Source organism: Daucus carota, chromosome 5 (assembly GCF_001625215.2).
Source record: "Daucus carota subsp. sativus chromosome 5, DH1 v3.0, whole genome shotgun sequence".
In the NCBI taxonomy this organism is placed as follows: Eukaryota; Viridiplantae; Streptophyta; class Magnoliopsida; order Apiales; family Apiaceae; genus Daucus; species Daucus carota.
Genome location: NC_030385.2, coordinates 29,105,469 through 29,127,747, shown reverse-complemented (window position 1 = coordinate 29,127,747; position 22,279 = coordinate 29,105,469). Strand labels below are relative to the sequence as shown.

Genomic DNA, 22,279 nt, shown 5'->3' with positions numbered 1-22,279 from the left:
CAATGCATGGTAAAGAAAAAGAAGAAACAAAGTATTGATGCACACAAGGCATATCCACTCTGTTATCATCTACGTCATGGGTTGTGTACTGACCACGTCCAGCCTCTGAGAAATTTCAAGGATGTTAAGATATGTTCGTCTTTCATTTCTCTGCTTTTAACATTGCGATTACATATATGAAATCATGATACTCTCAAGGTTTTGATGATCACACTGCCAGCAAGCTAATAGCATAAAACTGAGGCTTGTTAGCGAGCTATCAAAGAAATATATCTGTGCTAACAGTGTTTCAGGAATTAAGTATGACAACTCACTGTCAGCAAGCTTACAGGAAAATTCACAGACTATCAGCAGGCTCACAGCATACTGACAGGAAAACAAGCGGATAAAGATGAAGTCCTAAAATCGTGGAGATTTATTAGGAATCGATTTGTGAGGACTTTAATATTTATATATGACTTATATAAATATTAGAGCTCAGTTTTAAACAAGAGTTTTAAACAAAAACGATTTCTTAAAAGATAGGAGAGTTTTTCTCTACTTCGAACTTATCCAAAACAACTCCTATTCTATTTCAAATAAGTTGGTTTTATATATACAATTTTACTGGGACTTCTCTCAAACGTTTTATGGTTTTACTCAGTAACGTTCATGATGCTCTAACGTTCAATTCTGAACAAATTAAACGTGAGTTCAGCTGTTGAACAAGAACGTTGTAATTTGTTGCTTATTTGACCGTTGGATCATTGTGTATATATATTGGAGTGTGATTCCGTTTTGAAAAACAAGAAAACACTTCAAGCTTCTGAAATACAACATACTTTCATTGCAAAATCTTTATTTGAGCTCTAGTACTTATATTTGAATATATATCTATATTGAGTTCATAGTTTCGGTTGTATTACACTCATACATTGTATTGTTCAAAGTGTAAAGGTTTGTTGCTGTGTATCCAGCTTGTGAAACAAGGGAACAAGGGGACTAGTTAGCTAGAAGAGTATACTTGGAAAGTATAGGTCTTGGAGAGCTTTTGGTTCGTGGTTCAGAGGTTTCAGCAAGCTGATAACAGGAACAAGGGTATAAGAAAGTTATATTATTGAATCATTGTAATTGTTGATATTATTGATTAATAATATAATCTCTTGCCAGTTGGTAGGGGACCAGGACGTAGACCATTAGGGTTAGGGGTCGAACCTGGCTAAAATTCTCTGTGTTGCTAGCTTACTGATTATATCTGTTTTGCATTGCATCTGCATTGTTAGCTAGCTGACTGTTTACTCTGAAATTAACAGCAAGCTGTCTGTGACAGTTTAAGAAGGATGTAACGCCTGTAATATTTGACTTATATATATTACAGTATTTCATTTTGGTGATATATTAAATTTCGTGTTTTAATTGCCAAATTACGTGAATTTGACACGTTTATCGTTACATGACTTTTGTATGTCGTTATAATGTACTTATATGACTTTTGGTGAATAGTTCTCGCTACGCGATTAAATAATATTACTAGTTGCGACGGTTTTGACTTTTTATTAATAAATGTGATCGTTGTCGCTACCCGATTAAATAATAATAGAGATATATGCGATTTAGTGATATTTGATAAATTGCGAGTAGCCGATAAGCTTTAACTTGTAAAATAGCGTTTGGTGCATATATTTTTCTCGAGATTTTACGTGTATTATATTCGTGTTTTATATTTATGTGAAATGTGACTATTAGAGCTCTACTTGTAATATTTCTTTTAAAATTCATTCCTTGTCCAAAATTTGTGAAAACTATTTTATTAAACTTCTAAAATCTCATATTATTTGTGATATTAATTTCATGATTTATCGATTTGTACTTTATTTACTAAAACTCATTCTTTTAATACTCTTTTTAATCACACTTTTATTAATTATCAAAAGACTACATTACCCTTGCATGCATTTTACACCAACACTTGAAGAGAGGACAAGCTAGTCATTTCTGCATTCCACTACCACTAGTTGGTCAAGTCAAAACACAAGAGAACAAAATATTACATACTTCCACACTTCACTCATTCATACACACCAACTAAAATCAAACCCACTTCTCTCATCTCTCTCTTCTCTCTCCCTCACCTCTCCTCTCGGCTCTCTCTCTCTAAACCCTCCTCCATTGCCGTTTTCTTCATCTTCTTCAAGGATCAAGCTTGTCTTGCCAAGATCTTCATCACCCACACTTGTATCTTCTCTCTCAAGGTTAGACTTGGCTTGCATGTGTCACTTGGAACCGGAATGGGGCTTTAGTTCTTATGGACTTAGAGTCACCATTTCAGAGGTTCCTAGATGATGAGCTTGATGTGATTTTGGTGGAGGTTATACCTCCATTTGGCCGAAATACACTTGCTTCATCACCTTCGGCAATGACCCTCAAGGGAGCCGAAGGAAATGGGTTGTTTTCATGCCTTAAATTCGAAATGGTGTGATGTTTTGATATGGTTTCAAGAAGTTTTGATCCTTTACAATGTGTTTTACAAAGTTTTAGACCTTGCATGTTATGATTTATACAAGAACCATGTGAAACTAGTGATCTTAGGCCATGATATTCGAATGGGTGTTATATGTGATGATTTGGAGCTTTTAACTTGGTTTTTGATCAATGCATGCTTCGATTTTTGCCATAAAATGATAATGTAGATGGTGTCTGATGTATTATGTTTAGTTTTGATGATTAATAAACTTGTATGTATGTGCATTGGCTTGGAAAGTGCTTAAAAACTGCTCCTGAAATTCTGCTCTGTTTTTGCTCTACAAATGCCTCGGTTTTATGCTTATATGAGGTTGGATTTTGTGATATCTTGCTTGGAGTAGCTAGTCAGTAGGTATATGTATATTGTAGGGTAGTATTTGTGGCTTGGTTTGTTGGTATATGGAGTTTTGGAGGGTGTTAAGGTGGAAGGAGTCACACACACACCATGGCAGATTTTTACACCTTAGAAAACTAGTGAAATGGAGGTGTCATGCTTAGGCCCTCATAGGCCCAAGTCTCCTGGAGTTAGGACTTGATGTATACAAGTCTCCAGTAGCTTTAGAAGTCATAAAAACCATCATTTACATAGATGCACACACACATTTCAGAGTACACCCCAGAACAGGGCACAATTGTGTCATTTGCACTTTTGAGTGTTAAAAACCTTGTCATTGATGAGGCCCTCATGGGGCCTTGATTTAGATGAGCTTAGGGAAGTATTAGGAAGCTATTTGAGTCAGTAAATTGGTGTAGTGAGTGAGTTTAGTGAGTCTCAAGTTGTTAAGTTCATGGCAGTCCCCACAGCAGGGCAGAGTGCTCTGTGCCAACTTTGTTTAGAGGCCCAAGGAGGCCTGAGCAAGGCCTTAGTGTCATTCCAAGTGCACAACTTAGATTTAAGTCTTAAGTATCCAGTAGAGTCACAATTTCACCAAGTCACATAGTATAAACACTTGTTTTTGCCAAAACCCCCAAGAGGTGCCAAACTGCCAAGGCAGAATGGTCACTTTGGTACACTAGTTTTTAAGGACCTATATAGGCAAGGCCTTTGAGTCATACCACTTCATAATATTAGTTTAAGATTGTGTCAACCTTTAGAAATTGGTTTGGAGTCAATACCCTAAGTGGAGATGCCTCATTTCCACTAAAGAACACAAGTGTCACACATGGAGTCACATTCTAGTACCAACTTAGGGTGCATTGCATTTTAGTGTGTCATCAGTGAGGCCTTGACCTCATATTGAGTTCATGAGTTAGTTTTAAGTCATATTAGAGAGTGCAAGTTAGTTTAAGTCAATTCACTTAGTGTAGATGCATTCTTTTACCAAGGCACTCTAAGTGTCGCCAAGGTAAGCATACTAGTGAGTCACTTAGGTTGCACTTCACTTGTAAGTCTTGAGTAGTGGGGCACAAGTGTGCCTTACTATTAATTTGTTAATTTGAGGTCAGTAGAGTATGGTTAGGAGGTATTGGTCTTAGACCTTATGTGCTACTTGATTAAATGCTTAATTGACTTAGGAATAATTAGAGATTATTAAGTAATATAAGTTAAGTAACTAAGTGCCATGCTTTACTTGTTATGTGCATTACTTGATGACTATGTTACTTGTTTTAATTAAGTTTAAGTGTATATTTAATATATATGTATATATATTTATTTATATATATATATATACACATTTATACGCGAAAGGGTAGTTAGTGACGAGGATACTATTAATTATAGGTGCAAGTAGGAGGCCAGGCAAGGAACCCCTAGAAGCATCTATACAAGAGTGCAGTAAGCTTTATCCAGGCAAGTGAAACTCTTCCTTTATACTTGCTTTGTAACTGTATACCCTGTGAACGTTGAATTACTGTTTATTTAGGACTGAATTACCTTATCACCCCTTGTGATCATGACTTTGGATTCCAATAATACCCTTAACACTTGAATTACCTTATTCATGTAATATCACCTTACAACCACATGATTATACTCCAATAGTCCCTTGATGAATAATGAGAACTTGATACCCCACATTAAACTGAATTATCTCATTTGGAACCCTGATCTTAATAACATCCTTTACTTTTGAAAGATCGCTTGTATTTTGAAAACACCCTTGCTTATAACTTGTCTTTGATCAAGACCCCTTTTTGAAAATGATTTGATTTGAAATGACCTTAAAAAGGAATTGGTTAATATTTTACTTAAGACTGAGGCGCCAGTCAATTATTGCAGCATCAGTAGCGGGGAGCCTGATGTCTGTTTATGGCCAATGTGTGCCGAGGATCCTCCCTGGTTGAATCACTTTATGTGGTTCGGAGCTTGGTGTGGGCTGATCACCCCTCAATGCTCGTAGCGCTGTGTGTTTCCAATTTCAATAAATTGATACCCCACATTGCACCTTTACTTGTGTTTATACCTTGTGATATCTATTGTTGCTTTTGCACTTGATTATATTGCATATTGTGAACTGTTTTATTACTGCTTTCACTTGCTGAGCTTTATGCTCATATATATTGTTGTTGTTATAACCCTTCAGTGAAACCCGAGAATGGCCTGTTTCAAGCAGACCGCACGTAAATCCACCTCAGGCAACGGGATTGCTTACCGCCGTATGATGGAGCAGGTTGGGGACTCGTAGTTCCCTAGTGGTTATCTTTTGAACTTTTGGGATTTAAAAACTGTAGTAATGACTTAGATTTAATTTGGATTTCTATTTGGGTTGTAATAACTTTAGTTGTTGTTCATACTCATTCCTGGTGATTCCGGGATTGTGGATTAGACTTGTAGATTAATCGTTATAACTCTGTAGTTTAATTATATTTATCGATATGCATGCTTTAGTCGGTTATTTAAGTTGGGTCTGTCACATTAACTATTCGGTAACTATTAAAAATCGGTCATATTAGCCATAACACCTATTCACCCCCCCTCTAGGTGTGTAATTTCAATTGGTATCAGAGCTGTGTTTGTACTAATACTTCTGTAACAGGAATAGTATCGATCGATATGGCTGATAAGTTTCAGGGAAAGTCCGATTTTAGAGCTCCTCTCCTCACGGAATCTGACAACTACAATTGGTGGAAAGGCCAAATGGAGGCTCATCTGTCCAGAGATCCCCTAATGCAAAGAGTTGTGCAAAGAGGTCCTTTTGAATATCTTGATAAAGATGGCAAAGTCAAGGACGTCGATGTTCTCACAGTGGACGAGCTATCAAAGGTTGCTGCCAATGGAAAAGCAAGGAGTACATTGATTAATGGGCTGAATCAAGCTGAATATGACAAGGTCTCTTCTCTCAAAACAGCTAAGGAAATTTGGGATGCATTGGAGACATATCATGAAGACTCACAAGGCTTAAAGAAGGTCAAGCTCGGAAAGCTCATGAAAGAATTTGGAAGCTTCGCTATCAAGAAGGGAGAATCCATTCGGGAAAGCCAAGCTAGATTCCAAGTTACTCTTAACAGCCTTGAAAGACTTGGCAAAAAGATTCCTCAATCGGAAATCAACATGAATATTCTAAATGCAGCTCCATTCGAATATGGTGCCAAGGTCACAGCATTGGAATCAGCTCTCAACATTGATACTATGGATCACCTAGCTATATTTGCTGAGTTGGAACAATTTGAAGCTAAGATTGAAGCTAACAGCTCAGAAAGCAGCAAGCTGCCAACAGAGAAAATGAAGAATCTTGCACTGCACTCCTCTATCAGCAAGCTGGAAACGGATGAGGAAACAAAATCAGATGAGGATCTAGCTCTTTTGTCCAGGAAAATCAAGAGAATGATTGAAAAGAAAAATTAAATGAAAAGAGAAAAGGGCAAAGCATTTGGTGCCAAGAAGGATCCAAAAGATGATGCATGTTTTGAATGTGGCAAGAAAGGACATTTCAAAAGGGATTGCTACAAGCTCAAGAACAAGCCAAAGCCGCCTAGACAGCAAGCTGATTTCAAGAACAAAAAGAAATCCAAGGCACTTCTAACTTGGAGTGATGATGAAGATGAATCAACTTCTGAGGATTCAAGTGATGAGTTGGTGAACTTGGCTCTTGTTGGTCTCGATGGCTCAATTGATACAACTGATTCGGAGACGGACACTAATAGTGAGGTAAATTCTATTAATTCCGAATTACATACTATTGATACAACTGCTTGTGAACTAACCATGCAGGATAAGAGTTGTTCATCAATAATGGAACTCATTGATCTTAAGAATGAGAATTATGAGCTCGAGAAAGAAAATGTTCATTTGAAGAAAGTCATAGGTGATTTCTTAAATGAAAAGAGTGCCAAGGCTAGTAGTGGAATCATTGCTACTCTCAAGGAACAGATCTCACAACTTGTAGTTGTAGGGAACAACATGCAAATCCAAAGGAGGAATGATACACTCATGAAGGAACTCAGCTCGCTGAGAGCAGATCCTAAAGCAAAGGATGCAAGCTTGGAGGCATTCGAGTTGAGCAAAACTCAAAGCTTAGCCGAAATATCTATTCAAGCTGAAAAGATCAAGTCTTGGAGCAAGAAGTCAAAGATCTTCAGAAAGCCATGGGAAAGTTTGTTCAAGGAGAAGAAAGTCTCAAATCTATGATGAAACAAGCTAAAGGTTCTCATGATAAAGGAGGCATTGGTGCAGCTTCTACATCCACATCATCAATGAGATATGAAGGGAAAAATGACATTCCATATAATTATGCCATGCCTTGGGTGACTTGTCACAAGTGTGGAAAGAAGGGCCATCTTGCTAATAATTGTCCAATGAAGAATACTCAATCAGCAAGCTGGAGAAGGAAGTCAGCTCACAGACAGTATGTTGACAACAGAAACAGACAGAAGACAGCTCCGAGACAGTATGCTGATAAGACCAGCAGAACATGGAAGAAGAGTTCTAAAGTGGTCCAAATGTGGATCAAGAAATCTGATCTTAATGTTCTATATGTTTTATCATCTAACACTGCTGGACCCAACAAAATATGGGTACCAAAACGTTGAGTGTTTTGTGTTTGTTTTGTAGGTTTGTCTCGTGTCTAAAGTAAAGCCAAATCAATGGATATTGGATAGTGGATGCACTAGGCACATGAGTGGAGACAAATCTCAGTTTCTAAGCTTGAAGATGAAGAAGGGTGGACGTGTCACAATTGGTGATAGCAAAACTCTTCCTATTCTTGGCAAAGGAACTATAGGTAATAGTATCATTTCTATTAACAAGGTACAATATGTTAAAGGTCTTACCTATAACTTGCTTAGTATAAGTCAGTTGTTTGATGATGGTCATATTGTTAACTTTGGTAAGAATGAATGTACTATACTTGTTGGTGCTAACAAAACTCCTCTAGTTGCAAAACGAGAAGGAAATATATATGTTTTGAACTTTGAAGAACAGGAGGCATGTGTTTGTTTAGCAGCTGTGGATAACAATCCAGAAATTTGGCATAGAAGGCTTGGACATGCTCATATGGATCATCTCAGCAAGCTGTCAGCAAAGAAGTTTGTTCGAGGATTACCAAAGCTTAAGTATGTCAAGATGGAGACGTGTTCTGCTTGTCAATTGGGAAAGCAAACAAAGACTCCACATAAGGCAAAGAAAATGGTATCTACTTCTAAACCTTTAGAGCTTCTTCACTTGGATCTCTTTGGTCCCGAAGCTTATAAGAGTATTGGAGGTAAACAATATGCCTTTGTTATTGTTGATGATTATTCTAGATTCACTTGGGTATTATTCTTGCGTACTAAAGATTGTGCTTTTAGTGAATTTGAGAAACTAATAAAGTTGCTTGAGAACAAATTAGATACAAGACTTGTAGGTATTCGAAGTGATCATGGTGGGGAATTCCAAAAAGACTTCATTACTTATTGTGAAGAAAGAGGAATCTCACATGAGTTCTCAGCACCTCGTACACCTCAGCAAAATGGAGTTGTAGAGCGTAAGAACAGGTCCTTACAAGAAACAGCTAGGACATTGCTGCAGGAGAGCAAGCTGCCAAGAAGTTTTTGGGCAGAAGCTGTCAACACAGCAAGCTATGTTCTTAACAGAGTGCTTATCAGGCCAATTCTCAACAAGACTCCTTATGAATTGCTAAGGAAAAAGAAGCCTAATATCAGCTACTTTAAGGTTTTTGGATCTAAGTGCTTCGTACTCAAAACCATTGATAGGGATGGTAAATTCGATTCTAAATCTTATGAAGCTATATTTTTGGGCTATTCTTTTACAAGTCGTGCTTATAGAGTGTATAATCGTGCTAAACATACTGTTGAAGAGTCTATTGATGTTTCATTTCAAGAGTCTACTGATGATCTTGCAAGAGACGAGGAAGAATGTGCAGGTACAGGTACTAGCAGCAAGCTGACAGTGTAGGAAACTGGAAATCAGCAAGCTGACAAGTCAACTGCCAAAACTTCAGAAGGCAATAAAGCTACTGAATCCACTCCATCTCTTGAAGAAACTTTGGATAAGATGTCAAAGCTCACATTGGATGAATCCAGAGGTCAAACTTCATCAGCAAGCCAAAATGTTGTTGATCAGACTCCTCCTGGGCAGACTACAAGGAATGAAGAGGTCATAGCTCAACATAATCTACCAAAGTCAACTAGAACAGTGAAGAATCATCCTCCTCAGTTGATCATTGGAGACAAATCAGCTGGAATTCAAACAAGGAAAGCTCAAGCCAACATTTGTGCTCATGCTGCCTTTATAGCTCAAGAGGAACCAAAGAATGTTCAAGAAGCTTTACAAGATGAAAATTGGATCATGGCAATGCAAGAAGAACTCAACCAATTCGAAAGATGTGATGTTTGGGAACTTGTAGATCCACCAAAGGATGCTTCAATTGTTGGAACCAAATGGGTGTTCAAGAATAAAGTTGATGAATTTGGTACTATCACTCGGAACAAAGCTAGACTTGTTGCACAAGGATACAATCAGCAAGAAGGGATTGATTTTGATCAAACATATGCTCCGGTTGCAAGATTGGAATCTATTAGGATGCTATTGTCATTTGCATGCTACAAGAAGTTCAAGCTACATCAAATGGACGTCAAAAGTGCATTCTTAAATGGATATCTAAAGGAAGAGGTCTATGTCAAGCAACCACCAGGATTCGAGGATGAAAAATATCCCAACCGTGTCTACAAGCTCAAGAAGGCACTATATGGATTAAGGCAAGCACCTCGGTCATGGTAAGAAAGGTTAAGTGAATTTTTGATCAAAAATGGTTTTATTAGAGGTAAAATTGATCCTACTTTGTTCACTATCTTTAAAGGTCAAGATATATTAGTTGTTCAAATATATGTAGATGATATTATATTTGGATCTACTAATGATTCTTTGTGTAAGTGGTTTTCAAAGTGCATGCATAGTGAGTTTGACATGAGCATGATGGGAGAGCTCAATTATTTCTTGGGGCTCCAAATTAAGCAAACTCCAGAAGGAATTTATGTGCATCAATCCAAATATATCAAGAATCTACTCAAAAGATTTGGATATAAGAATATCAAGGGGAAATCAACACCTATGAGCGTTGTCAGCAAGCTGACAGCAGATGAGCAAGGTAAAGATGTTGATGTTTGAATGTATAGAGGTATGATTGGTAGTTTACTTTATCTTACAGCCTCTAGACCTGATATTATGTATAGTGTTTGTGTTTGTGCTAGATTTCAAGCAAAACCAAAGGATTCTCACTTACAAGCTGTTAAAAGAATATTTAAATATTTAAGTGGAACTATTACTTTGGGTTTATTCTATCCTATCACAAATGCTTTTGATCTTGTGGGGTATAGTGATGCAGATTATGCAGGTAGTCAAACTGATAGAAAAAGTACAAGTGGTGTTTGTGCATTTTTGGGTCAAAGCTTAGTTTCTTGGTTAAGCAAGAAGCAAACTTCAGTTGCTCTATCTACGGCTGGGGGGGAGTATTTAGCAGCTGGTAGCTGTTGTTCTCAAATGCTATGGATGAGACAACAATTGAAGGACTTTGGAATCAAATGCAAGCAAACTCCAATTTTCTGTGACAACACAAGTACAATCAACATTTCAGAAAATCCAGTCAATCATTCGAGGACAAAGCACATTGATGTTCGACATCATTTTTGAGAGACAATGTTGCAAGGGGTGTTGTCAAGTTGATTTTTGTGGCTACAGCAGATCAGCTAGCTGACATCTTCACAAAACCTCTTCCTGAAGAACGCTATGTTGTGCTGAGAAGGGAATTGGGTATGTGTGATGTGCAGTCAGCAAGCTAATAAGCTTGGTCCGGGTACTATCAGCTTACTCTCAGTACTTTACATAATTTTTAATTATTTTTGCATGCAGGTCATTTCAAGTGATTATTTGCATTTTAGTTTAATTAATAAACTAACCGTTATGTGCTGATTCAGATAGAATTTTATGTGAGAATTTGTTACGTGATTATGTGTTAATCTATGCTAAATTCAAATTCAAATCTATCTAATCACTATTTAAGTGGGAGTAAGATTAGTAACAGTAACAAATTTTTGTTTAGATTACGTTCGGATATACAAAATGAATTATTTAAATAATCTAAATCTAACTAGATTTATTCCTAAAAATCCTCCCCCGAATATAATTCAAAAGTGTTTGAGATATATCTTATCTCCGAGTCTGTTCAGTTCCATCTTTAAAAGCTCGCAAACGGAACCTAGGGTTTTATCTTTCCTCTTCAACCGATACACTTTACTCACCATAGCTACAATCGGCGCTGGTCTTGCAATGAAGAAGAAGACCCGAGCCAGTGCAAAAACTCCTACTTCTGCTATGACTAAGCGAAAGCTTATCGATGAAGATGATCTCGATCTCGACCGATTGGTGGATATTGAAAGCAGCGATGAGCAGTCTGGGGTTCGTAAGTCTGGTACGGTGGTTGAGAAATCCAAGAAAGCAAAGATGGGTATGGAAAGTGCATCGGAGGCTCGAGATTTGGGTTCTCGCAAAATAATCTTGGGTAAGCCTCTCTCTGGCAAGACTTCCTTTAATTGTGGAGTTGTGAAACTATTCTCTGAGTTAGGGTTTGAGTCATTCTTAGTTGATTTACCAAAAGTGTGTTATCCGTCTCTGGTGCGAGAGTTTTATGAAAATCTTCAACCTAATTCATCTGGTCTCTATGTGGCGTATGTCAATAACACTAAGATAACCTTGTCTTCGTTGTTTTTGAATGCGATTTTAAAAACTCCTCCATCACCAATTTTAATCTTTACAAAAAGGGGTTTTAAACAGTTTGATGATTTTACTGTCAAGGATCAGTTCAATTTGTTGTTTGGAACTGATGGGCCTTGTGAAACCTTTCCCTCCACTACACAAATTCTTCCTTTAGCTCATGCTCTTTTTAAGGTGTCTATTGAGAATGTGTGTCCTCGTTTGGGTACTCGTTCTAATCTTTCTGCTCAGGATGTTATATTTGTGTCAATGGTGATGGTTGGGAAGTCATTTGATTTGGGTGAGTTAGTTCTGAATAACATGATTGAGGCTGTTGAAGGTAAGTCTGGTACTGGGTTACCTTATGGGTTGTTGCTGTCAAGGATTTTTGAGTGGTATGGTGTTGACACTGATGGGGTTGAGTCAATGACCGCAAAAGAGTTCTTAGATGCTAAGTGCCTTAGCCAGTCAAATTTGAGGGTTGAGAAGGATGGGACTCTATCTGTTATTGAGTCTCCTGTCCAGAATACTTCTCCTGTGCCACCCCCTCCTGCTTCTAGTGGTTGTGTTGACTTGGGAATCTCAGCTAAGAAGATTCTGGATTTTATGGATGAATTACGGGCTAATCACAGACAGCTGGTGGATGGTCAGAAGCAGCTCTCGGAACAGATTCATGAGCTTGGCAGTCAGCTTAAGTTTTGGAAAGAGTTTTTCCTTGGTGCTAAGTTTGGAGACACTCCTGAGATGGATACTTCTGGCAATACTTCCGGTGGGATGAGTTTGCTCAATGAGTTGTACAAGTTTAAGCAGTTTTATGGGTCTGGTGGTTCTTCCGAAATCAAGTTCAGTGCTGGTACAGAGGATACTCCAGCTAAGGATGCTGATAAGGATGCAGGGAAGGATGCTACTATCAGTGATCCTCTTGCTATGGACTTGGAGGCGCTTCAGGCTAAGATGGATGAAAAGCTGCAGGCTGATGAGGATGACAAGATGGCTGCAGACGATGACGAGCCTTAAGTTTCTTCCTTTTAGATGATTAAGGGGGAGACAAATTTAAGAACTTTTAAGATTGAATCTAAAATAAGACTTGTGTGCTTAACTGTTTAAGTACTTTATGGCCCTATGTTTTTGCTTAAGACTAAGTTTGTTTAAGTTGTTGAATTTGCTTGGATTTGTTGGTCCTCAGGTGGTTTATCCTGAGTTGAAGTTGTTTTGAATGTTTATCTGTATCCAGGTGGTTTATCCTGGTCAGATGTTTAGCTTATTTATCTATGCAAGTACTCGTGTGATATATTTTTCTGCTTTGCATATTAAAATATCTTATCTGCCATATTTCATTTTATATGCTCAATTGCTATATTTGTTAAGTTTCATGATATTAGATTGCTGTATTCAGGGGGAGTATAATTACTTTTCCTAAATATGGTGTAAAGGGGGAGATTGATACTCTCAAGGTTTTGATGATCACACTGCCAGCAAGCTAATAACATAAATCTGAGGATTGTTAGCGAGCTATCAAAGAAATATATCTGTGCTAACAGTGTTTCAGGAATTAAGTATGACAACTCACTGTCAGCAAGCTTACAGGAAAATTCATAGACTATCAGCAGGCTCACAGCATACTGACAGGAAAGCAAGCGGATAAAGATGAAGTCCTAAAATCGTGGAGATTTATTAGGAATCGATTTGTGAGGACTTTAATATTTATATATGACTTATATAAATATTAGAGCTCAGTTTTAAACAAGAGTTTTAAACAAAAACGATTTCCTAAAAGATAGGAGAGTTTTTCTCTACTTCGAACTTATCCAAAACAACCCCTATTCTATTTCAAATAAGTTGGTTTTATATACACTATTTTACTGGGTCTTCTCTCAAACGTTTTATGGTTTTACTCAGTAACGTTCATGATGCTCTAATGTTCAATTCTAAACAAATTAAACGTGAGTTCAGCTGTTGAACAAGAACGTTGTAATTTGTTGCTTATTTGACCGTTGGATCATTGTGTATATATATTGGAGTGTGATTCCGTTTTGAAAAACAAGAAAACACTTCAAGCTTCTGAAATACAACATACTTTCATTGCAAAATCTTTATTTGAGCTCTAGTACTTATCTTTGAATATATGTCTATATTGAGTTCATAGTTTCGGTTGTATTACACTCATACATTGTATTGTTCAAAGTGTAAAGGTTTGTTGCTGTGTATCCAGCTTGTGAAACAAGGGAACAAGGGGACTAGTTAGCTAGAAGAGTATACTTGGGAAGTATAGGTCTTGGAGAGCTTTTGGTTCGTGGTTCAGAGGTTTCAGCAAGCTGATAACAGGAACAAGGGTTAAAGGGAGTTATATTATTGAATCATTGTAATTGTTGATATTATTGATTAATAATATAATCTCTTACCAGTTGGTAGGGGACCAGGACGTAGACCATTAGGGTTAGGGGTCGAACCTGGCTAAAATTCTCTGTGTTACTAGTTTACTGATTATATCTGTTTTGCATTGCATCTGCATTGTTAGCTAGCTGACTGTTTACTCTGAAATTAACAGCAAGCTGTCTGTGACAGTTTAACTATTAAAAATCGGTCATATTAGCCATAACACCTATTCACCCCCCCCCCCTCTAGGTGTGTAATTTCAAATCATTCATACCTTCTGCCTCTTCAGCCTGAGTGTCCGCTTCATCCTCTGTGCCATCTCCTATTCAAATACAATATACATGCAAACACGTTTCAATAAATTATAAGAAAAAGGGTTTTTAAGGCACACTGCGTTGCAATAGAGTAAGAACACCAAGCCACGCTCATTGAATTTAACAGATGATTTTCAAAGTACCATTGTTCATAGTTGAGGTGGATGCAAAATCAGGACCACCATAATCATCTGATGTTCCTCCACGTACAAATGTCTCAGATTCATGGTATTTCATGGAGCGTGTGGTAATTGTATCTTTCATACCTGTATCTGACCGTCTCTCTGGACAACTGTTTTGCCCAACCCTATTGAAGGAACTCAACAAATTCTTTTGACCAGGAGTTCCCTGATCAGAATACCAGGCTACAAAATAAAAAACAGCAAATAGTCAGGGCAAGATGATGCTTTTATCTCAAATTAATGCGAATGGTAACATGAAAATTTTAAACTACTAGGACGCCTAACACCGATTTTTACAAGCTCAGGAACCAGGACAGTGATTTCCGAATCAGGGCTAGACATACTTGTAGTATTTGCCGGGGTATGACGGTCCAATAAATTGACAGACCCGGTATTATTAAGTTTATTACCTGCAAAAAAATATAACATAGTGAATTAATCATAGTTACCAAAAAATAAGCTTGATGGATGGTTTTCAAAAATTGGATTTGCTATTACCAGAAGTTTGATTAGCAACGGTCCTTCTTATTGTCGACGCTGGCATATGGAATTGAATGCCATGATTGGAACCGGTTACAGATCTATTTGGCAGCCTAGACGCGGGTAAACGATAGCTTGGACCTGTTTCATTCGAAGACAAAACAGGAAAAATAAACGTCACCACAACATATTATACGTTGCAAAATTTTGTTATCACATCCAGAAGATGGGATACAAACCAGATCAAATGTTAAGTACACTACAAAGAAGGAATTAGTAAAAAAGGATGTTGTCAAAGGTGTACGTGTTGTATCATTACAGAATTAACTACAATATTTTATATTTATAAGGAAGCCCCATCCTTGCACCTCTTATATTCATTATATATCTCACTCTGTCCCATCTCCATTTAGTTTCCACCTAAGCAATTAGACTGTGATAGTCATGTGTAAATTGGTATTCAGTATTTAACGGGCAAAATTTCCTATTTGTTAATTTACAGGATGAGCTGTCTAATGAAGAGTGGCGGCTGGTTGTCAAACTGAAACACTTGCTTAAAATCCAGTGAATTTCACTTTTCAAGCTGAACAATCTGTTGATATCCAGCGACTTCTCCAAATGTGTACTAAAAGCAATTTCTGTTGTTCGATAAACTTGGCAGATAATGGGTGCAGATATTACTGTAAAGAAAGGGCTTTTTTTTTTTGGAGCAAGGAACTCACAGAAGGTATACAACAGATGAACCTGTAACTGTGGGCCTCAGATGTGGCATCAGTTTAAAGCTTTGAAAATTTTTAACAATGAAGATGGGACAGAGTGAGATATATAATGAATATAAGAGGTGCAAGGATGGATATTAATTTCAATTTTAATAATATTAATATTCATGCAATGAAATTATTAAAAAGATGAATAACAGAGGAGTAATATAAGCTGAAAGAACGCCCTGCTCTACTCGACTTTCACTGTCAAAACTTTATTTGCTTAAATGCCGCTTATAATAAAATGTTTAAACTTCCTGTCAATTAGTTAGTGCATCTAATACAATTCAATCAATCATAGCCTCAATCAAAATGCCTGCTTATAATAGAATATTTACCAGACATATCAACACCACGTAGCCTTCTTTATGATGGCGTAAGATACCCCTGCGTTTTGCCACCAAGAATCTGATTACCTGTGAAATAGAGACAGACATCACATGGAGTAGGTAATGCAGGAGGGTGTATTATATATATTATCCATTGCAAATATATTTATATTTATTTATTCTAACATTAATAATCTTGACAGATGACTCGTTTTGAGACATTTTTCTAATATTTTTGTTGCTGTGTAGGAAGACATTGCTTATGAAGATGAGACAGGAAAAATTTACAAAGCCGACTACTATGACAGGCTTGGGAGGACCGTGGTTGTCATGAGACCAGGTCACCAGGTTGATAAAAGTGTATATTACACTATAAAAATTTTCATATAAAAGCTATTATATTAAGTAATATATCTTGCATACTTCTCTTGACATGTGCTTTAATCTCTATTATGTCAGAATCCCACGTCAAATGAAGGGCAAATCAAGTACTTGGTTTATAGTTTGGAAAAGGCCATAATGAACATGGGATGAGGTCAGGATCAGGTTAAATATTTACACTACTAATATTTACAGTATTTTTTTTTGCGTGTAAGAAGGACAGGGTGATTGAGAAGTAATTACATTTGCTCACTTATTAAACACCGACTAATACACCATGATACAATTTGTACCTATAGTTGGCAGGATTATATGATTCTGTGTTCCTGTCCAATAGACAAATTCATGAGGTTTTCGTTTAGTTATACTTATGCATAATAAATTTAAGTTTTTACCTATTAATCACAATAATGCTCAAGTATTCTTCATTTCCAACATAAAAAAGTTACACATATAAGATCAGGAAACACGTGAATAACATTTAGCTGAACTTTTTAAATATCATACTTTGATATCAAATATATATATATATACTTTATACATGTTAGCCTTTGTACATGTACTTGAAGCCCAAGCTTTAATACATTTTTGTGCCTTTTCATGCTACACTTAAAGTTATATCCTGGATCTCTCATAGCAATGCAGGAGTTTAGAACTTGTAGCTATTGTGTTATTTTTTTTACGCACAATTGAACCTGGTGTTTGTACATAATCAAATGCTCTTTCTCTGGCACATTGTAAATGCTCTTTCTCTGACTAATTGTATGTGATTCTAAACATAAATCTGGATCATCATCATAAACGCTATAACCATGTAAGAGACTACGTACCAATGTCATGATTTCAAGATCCTGGGGCTAAAAATGTCATATATACAGTATGAGCCCTCTAATTATTATAGAACTAATAAAACACCTAATTGTTTTCTATGTAACCATCTTTGTCTACTATTTATTGTTGTCATGAACAAAACGGATTTATTAAATCAAAATAAGGATGAGAATGTCACATTAAGGAACTACTCTTGGTACATGTAAAGTTAGGTTGAATGAGTATGATATTTGAACCTGAACTCTGGGTAGGGTAGTAAGCCATTTTTGTTGTTTTACCAGCCTGAGATGAAGTACAAATCCGTGTACCTGGACAAAAAAAATGAGGTAAGATTTTGCTAAACATTGCTTCGCAAACACACAAACCGTATAAACTTGGATAGACAATGTACACGCAGGTCCTAAATCCGCTGAAATTATACCTGTACATGAACCCAGGTTGGAGTGTGATGGCTGCTGGCAAACATTATCATTACGTGCTGGAGTCTGAAAACTTGATTCTGGCAGAGATGCAGATGCTCTATTCGGTTCCAAATTCTCACGATTCGCAGATGACACATTACCAGATGTCTGCACATCATTGGAAGATCGCCTCCGTTGTGCTAACAACACCCAAAAATGTAAAGGTCAGTGGTCTGTATCGATATGACAGAGTTGTAAATTCATTTACGCTCACCATTTCTAACAGCCGAAGGAGAAACAGCACCTAAAGGTATGCGCTTACGACCTGTTCGCAAATATATCGCAACAAACAGATAGAATGCATCTTCAAAACACGAATATATAACCACAAAATTCAGTTTCCGAAACAAAACAGAGAAGACGGAGACTAACCACTGTCCATGGCTACTACTTTCAGCGGAGATCGCAATGAGTGGAAGGCTTCACCGTCCGGTTTCCGTCGGTGTAGGAGCTAGGAAAACCGAAATACTTGGAGAATTAGCAATTAGCAAATCCTGAAATCGTCACAACAACCGGTAAAAACTCATTCCCCAAAAATCAAAAGAAAAATTATATGGTATTATAACTCATCACCCATAACTTGAAAGAGATGGAGATAACAGCTCCTGAAATTATGGACAAACACAACCAACCCAGAAATTCAAAAAAAGTCACGGAGCGCCCGTTTTTCTTCGGATCCTACTGGAAGATAAGCGTGCTGCAGTTGTTTTTTGGTACGGGTCAGTACCCATTTTCTGTGGATAATCCAAGACGCTTGAGAAATTACTTGCAAACCCCTGGGCAATACTGACAAAGAAAAGTAAGGAAGGGCAGAAAAAGTAATTTGGGAGATGCTTTGTATTCACAGACTAGGATTATATAGATAGATATAGATTAGGATTATATATATAGATATAGTTTGCCAAAGTAGCTCTAGGACGACTAGTAAAGATGTTGATGTTAATGTATTGAAGGCCTGCTTTATCTTGTCACAGACATTTGGGCCAGTTAACCCCGGCCCATCTAGCAGTATTCCTTAAGTTCTTATATACTCGTAGTTGCTACTTGGTGGTCAGCCCCTTGAAAGCCCGAGTCAGACGGCATCAAAAATCAGGTCAGTAAATCACTAATAAATCCCCTCCGTACTGTTATATTAGGCCCTACACAGTCACACTGCATGTCCTCGTCGAATGCAAAATTCGGGGTAACTTAATATCGAATGTCCTCTGTGCAGTTCACATGATTTTAATCGAAAAAAAGTATTAGGGTAACTAAATATCGAATGATCCTTGTAATTTTGATTTGTACTATTACGTCATGCGATTATTTATGTTTCTGCACCTCTGATTTGCTAAATGCCTCGCTCATTTTTTGCATTGCATTACTATCAGTTTAGGGCTTCGTGTTTAATTATTGTCTTACTACTGGAGTAAGATCTACTGCTAGCCCTAATTAGATTGGAACGGTCGGGTTGAGTTAAAAAAAATGGCTTATTACTTAAAGGAAAGAAATCGATTATAAGAGATAACTAGGACATTTAATAACATATATTATAGTAGAGGTAATATTCTAGAGGAATGAAACAGGACTCGTAGGCTCATTCATTCGTAAACAAATGAGCCTTTAAAATCTTTTATAATTTAAAAGAAGTAAAGTGTTATCGGGAAAAAGTAGAATTGATAAAACTTCCTATTTCACTCTCTTCACTAGTGTTTTTGTTTTTTTATATGCAGGTCAAGAAAAATAGAAGTCCACTTTTTATTTTAAAAAAAATTTCTTCTTCATAGGCAAAACATGCACATTACTTTCGTTGCTACTTGATTTCTAAATCATGCACCTATTTATGTAGATATGAGACATGTTTCCTCGCATTGTATGGTTGTGACATCTATGAGCGAGTTCATCATGTGGTTTGGCCTGCATTGCTGCTGCTCTCGTTTTAACTTACTGTGTCTGTACAATGTTAGACAACTGGTTTCATGAAATACTATCATAATGCGGTTTCTCCTACAATGCAAAATTAAGTGGCTTTATAGATTTCCTGCTGACAAATTATATATTGTTATTTTCGTGTAGTCATGCAGAAGTTATTCTTGTGTTTTCTTAAGCTTATATAGAGAGTCAAGACTTTAAATATCAATGTATCTTTACATGATTCACATCTTCTGAGCCTGGAATTTAAATATTGAACCTCTAGTAAAAATGTAGAAAGTTCATGAAGACAAGGTACAAAGTAATGCAATAAAGTCCCATTAGCAAGGATTTATTTTGGTCTAGCTATTTTTGAATTTGAATTTGAATTTATCCTTTGTTTAAAGAGTAGTACAGTACTAACTTAAGTAGACACAAGAACTAGAAAATCATAGCTACAAAATTAGCAGTCATGCTAAATTCTTATGTAGGCAATAACTACAGTACACGTAATTAGTTGACATAAGTGCGCTCTTCAGTCTGCAGATATGTTATTCTGGTGATTACTTAAGCATGGGTATATCTGTTGTTTTCTTCTGAGAATCATAGGTTAATATGGTTGCTTAACCAGGTCCACACTAGTTGATGCGGTGAATGAACCGCCAAAAATCTAAGAATTCAAGGACTCACAAAGAAACCTAGTATATCAGAGATTTTGAAGCCCAAGCCATATGGACAGCACTACATGTTCTTCCCAGGGAACAACATCTGTCTGTATTTCTAACAGTCACCCCGGAAGCAGTAGCACTCATTCGGAATTTGTAAATCATGGCAAGTTCAACGTTCTATCTTTTATCATATATCCATGTCAATGAGCAAATTTTCTGCAGCTATACATTGAGTATGTTTACTTGTATTTACAGAGCATTTCCTTATTTCCCCTCTTTCTTTGTGTAATTAATTCAGAAAATTTTGAATGCAGGACTTCTTCTCTGGAATGAGATGAGGCTTAGTTGGACTAAAAGCAAAAGGACTGGGAACCAAAGTAAAAAACAAGAACCTCTTAGAAGGTTTGTATATGCATCTTTATCATGAAAGTCAGTATTTGGATGTGTATAGTGGCGATTAAATTTTACAAGTACAAACTAAAAACGAGGCATTTCACTCTTGTATGCTGTTGCAGACTTGCAGCACTTCAACATTGCTTTAGCAAGCGTTTTATTTACTCATTATTTACTTTTTTTGTTTAAGGACAGGATAATTGATATTTTCAGCCTACGGTCTAATCTCTTGCATTCTTGTAGGTGGGGTGCAACTTATGGAAGTTTGCTTGAGATGAACAAAAGATACCACAAGCCAGTCCCCCTTTCAGTAAGTCAAGCATATGCCTATCTCTGCCACTTCCACTTATACAGTTATATGCAGTTTGTATTAGACTGTTGCTTACTGTGAATTGGCTTAAACATTTAATTAATAGGAAATGGTTGAGATTTTGGCGGACATATGGGAGCAAGAGGGTTTGTTTGATTGAGGATGCTGGATTCGTCTATTTATCTTAAAGTCTTGAAGGATTCCAAAGTTCTGAGTAAACATATACACAAGTTACAAACATGATCATACTTTTTTACAGTAGAATTTTTAACGCTATTCTGCAGATATATTTACCATATCATTTAGTAGAACTACAGAAATTCTGTTAAACCACGGATCGTGTTCTCTTAATCAAATGTTAAACTCTAGATGTTAAAATTAGGGATGCCCAGAAGAGATTCTTGGTTTGTCTTAAATGTACATGACCCCGAGGTCCCAATTCGGAGATAAAAAAAATGATGCATGTACTTTATATATTTATCAACACAAGTTGTGCAATTGGCAAAGGGAGGGAATATAAGAGAAGAGTGAGACAATGTTGAAAACAGTGATGATGATAAGTACACAGAGACATGGAGTTAACATCATAGAGATCCATTGATTCTAGCCATCTGTATCTTTCATGCGAGTCAATGTTTGATTTATATAATAAGAATGATTCAGAAGAGAAAAGGCATGAGGAGGATGAGGCAGGACCTACATACATTAATATTTTCATACCATGCTACCGGCCAATACGACATGCAGTGAATCTTCCATGAAATTCTAGAGGATTATTCATATCATAATCTTCTTCTTCCTAGTGTGCACTCTTTAAAAATGATCTACTAGACTACTAGTGTGATATTATTATATATCCATTATATTTAAGTATAATTGTCCACCCTACCGGCAGTGTAAGAGGCAGAGATGTATAGCAAGGAATTGAGTTGATGTTGAGCCGCCAATGGATTTGAAATCCGGATCTATCCGATCGGAGAGTTAACGGGGACGGTTCAGTCATTTAGAACGAATTTGATCAGAGAATAATTTCAACTGATAAGAACCCGATCTAATTATCAAATATGAATTTAATATGATTCGAGTTATTACCGATCTGATTCGTATTAATATATACTAGTTGATAACCCGTGCCAAGCACGGGTTTAAATAAAAATTTAAAATTTGTTATTTATTGAAAAAATAATGTTTTTTTAATTACATTATCATATTTTCATTATAACTATTTAAATTATTGTTTTTCAAAGATATTTAAATTATTGTTACTTAATATA

At 36.6% G+C, this 22,279-nt stretch overlaps 1 protein-coding gene and 2 long non-coding RNA genes across 3 annotated transcripts; 1 reads left to right on the top strand and 2 right to left on the bottom strand.

Annotated features, from left to right (window-relative positions):
* Positions 1-14,781: 14,781 nt before the first annotated feature.
* Positions 14,782-16,282, bottom strand: LOC135152631 (uncharacterized). Its single transcript, XR_010292005.1, has 3 exons — positions 16,081-16,282; positions 15,000-15,122; positions 14,782-14,911 (listed from the first exon to the last, which is right to left on the bottom strand). It is a non-coding gene; the product is annotated as an uncharacterized LOC135152631 (long non-coding RNA).
* Positions 16,283-17,442: 1,160 nt separating this feature from the next.
* LOC108222604 (uncharacterized) lies at positions 17,443-18,295 on the bottom strand. Its single transcript, XM_017396500.2, has 4 exons — positions 18,117-18,295; positions 17,959-18,009; positions 17,705-17,884; positions 17,443-17,591 (listed from the first exon to the last, which is right to left on the bottom strand). The coding sequence occupies exons 1-4, from the start codon at positions 18,124-18,126 to the stop codon at positions 17,458-17,460; spliced, it is 375 nt and encodes a 124-aa protein (XP_017251989.2). The 5' UTR covers positions 18,127-18,295; the 3' UTR covers positions 17,443-17,457.
* A 2,320-nt stretch (positions 18,296-20,615) lies between these two features.
* On the top strand, positions 20,616-21,481 carry LOC108221526 (uncharacterized). Its single transcript, XR_010291842.1, has 3 exons — positions 20,616-20,704; positions 20,939-21,005; positions 21,112-21,481. It is a non-coding gene; the product is annotated as an uncharacterized LOC108221526 (long non-coding RNA).
* Positions 21,482-22,279: the final 798 nt, after the last annotated feature.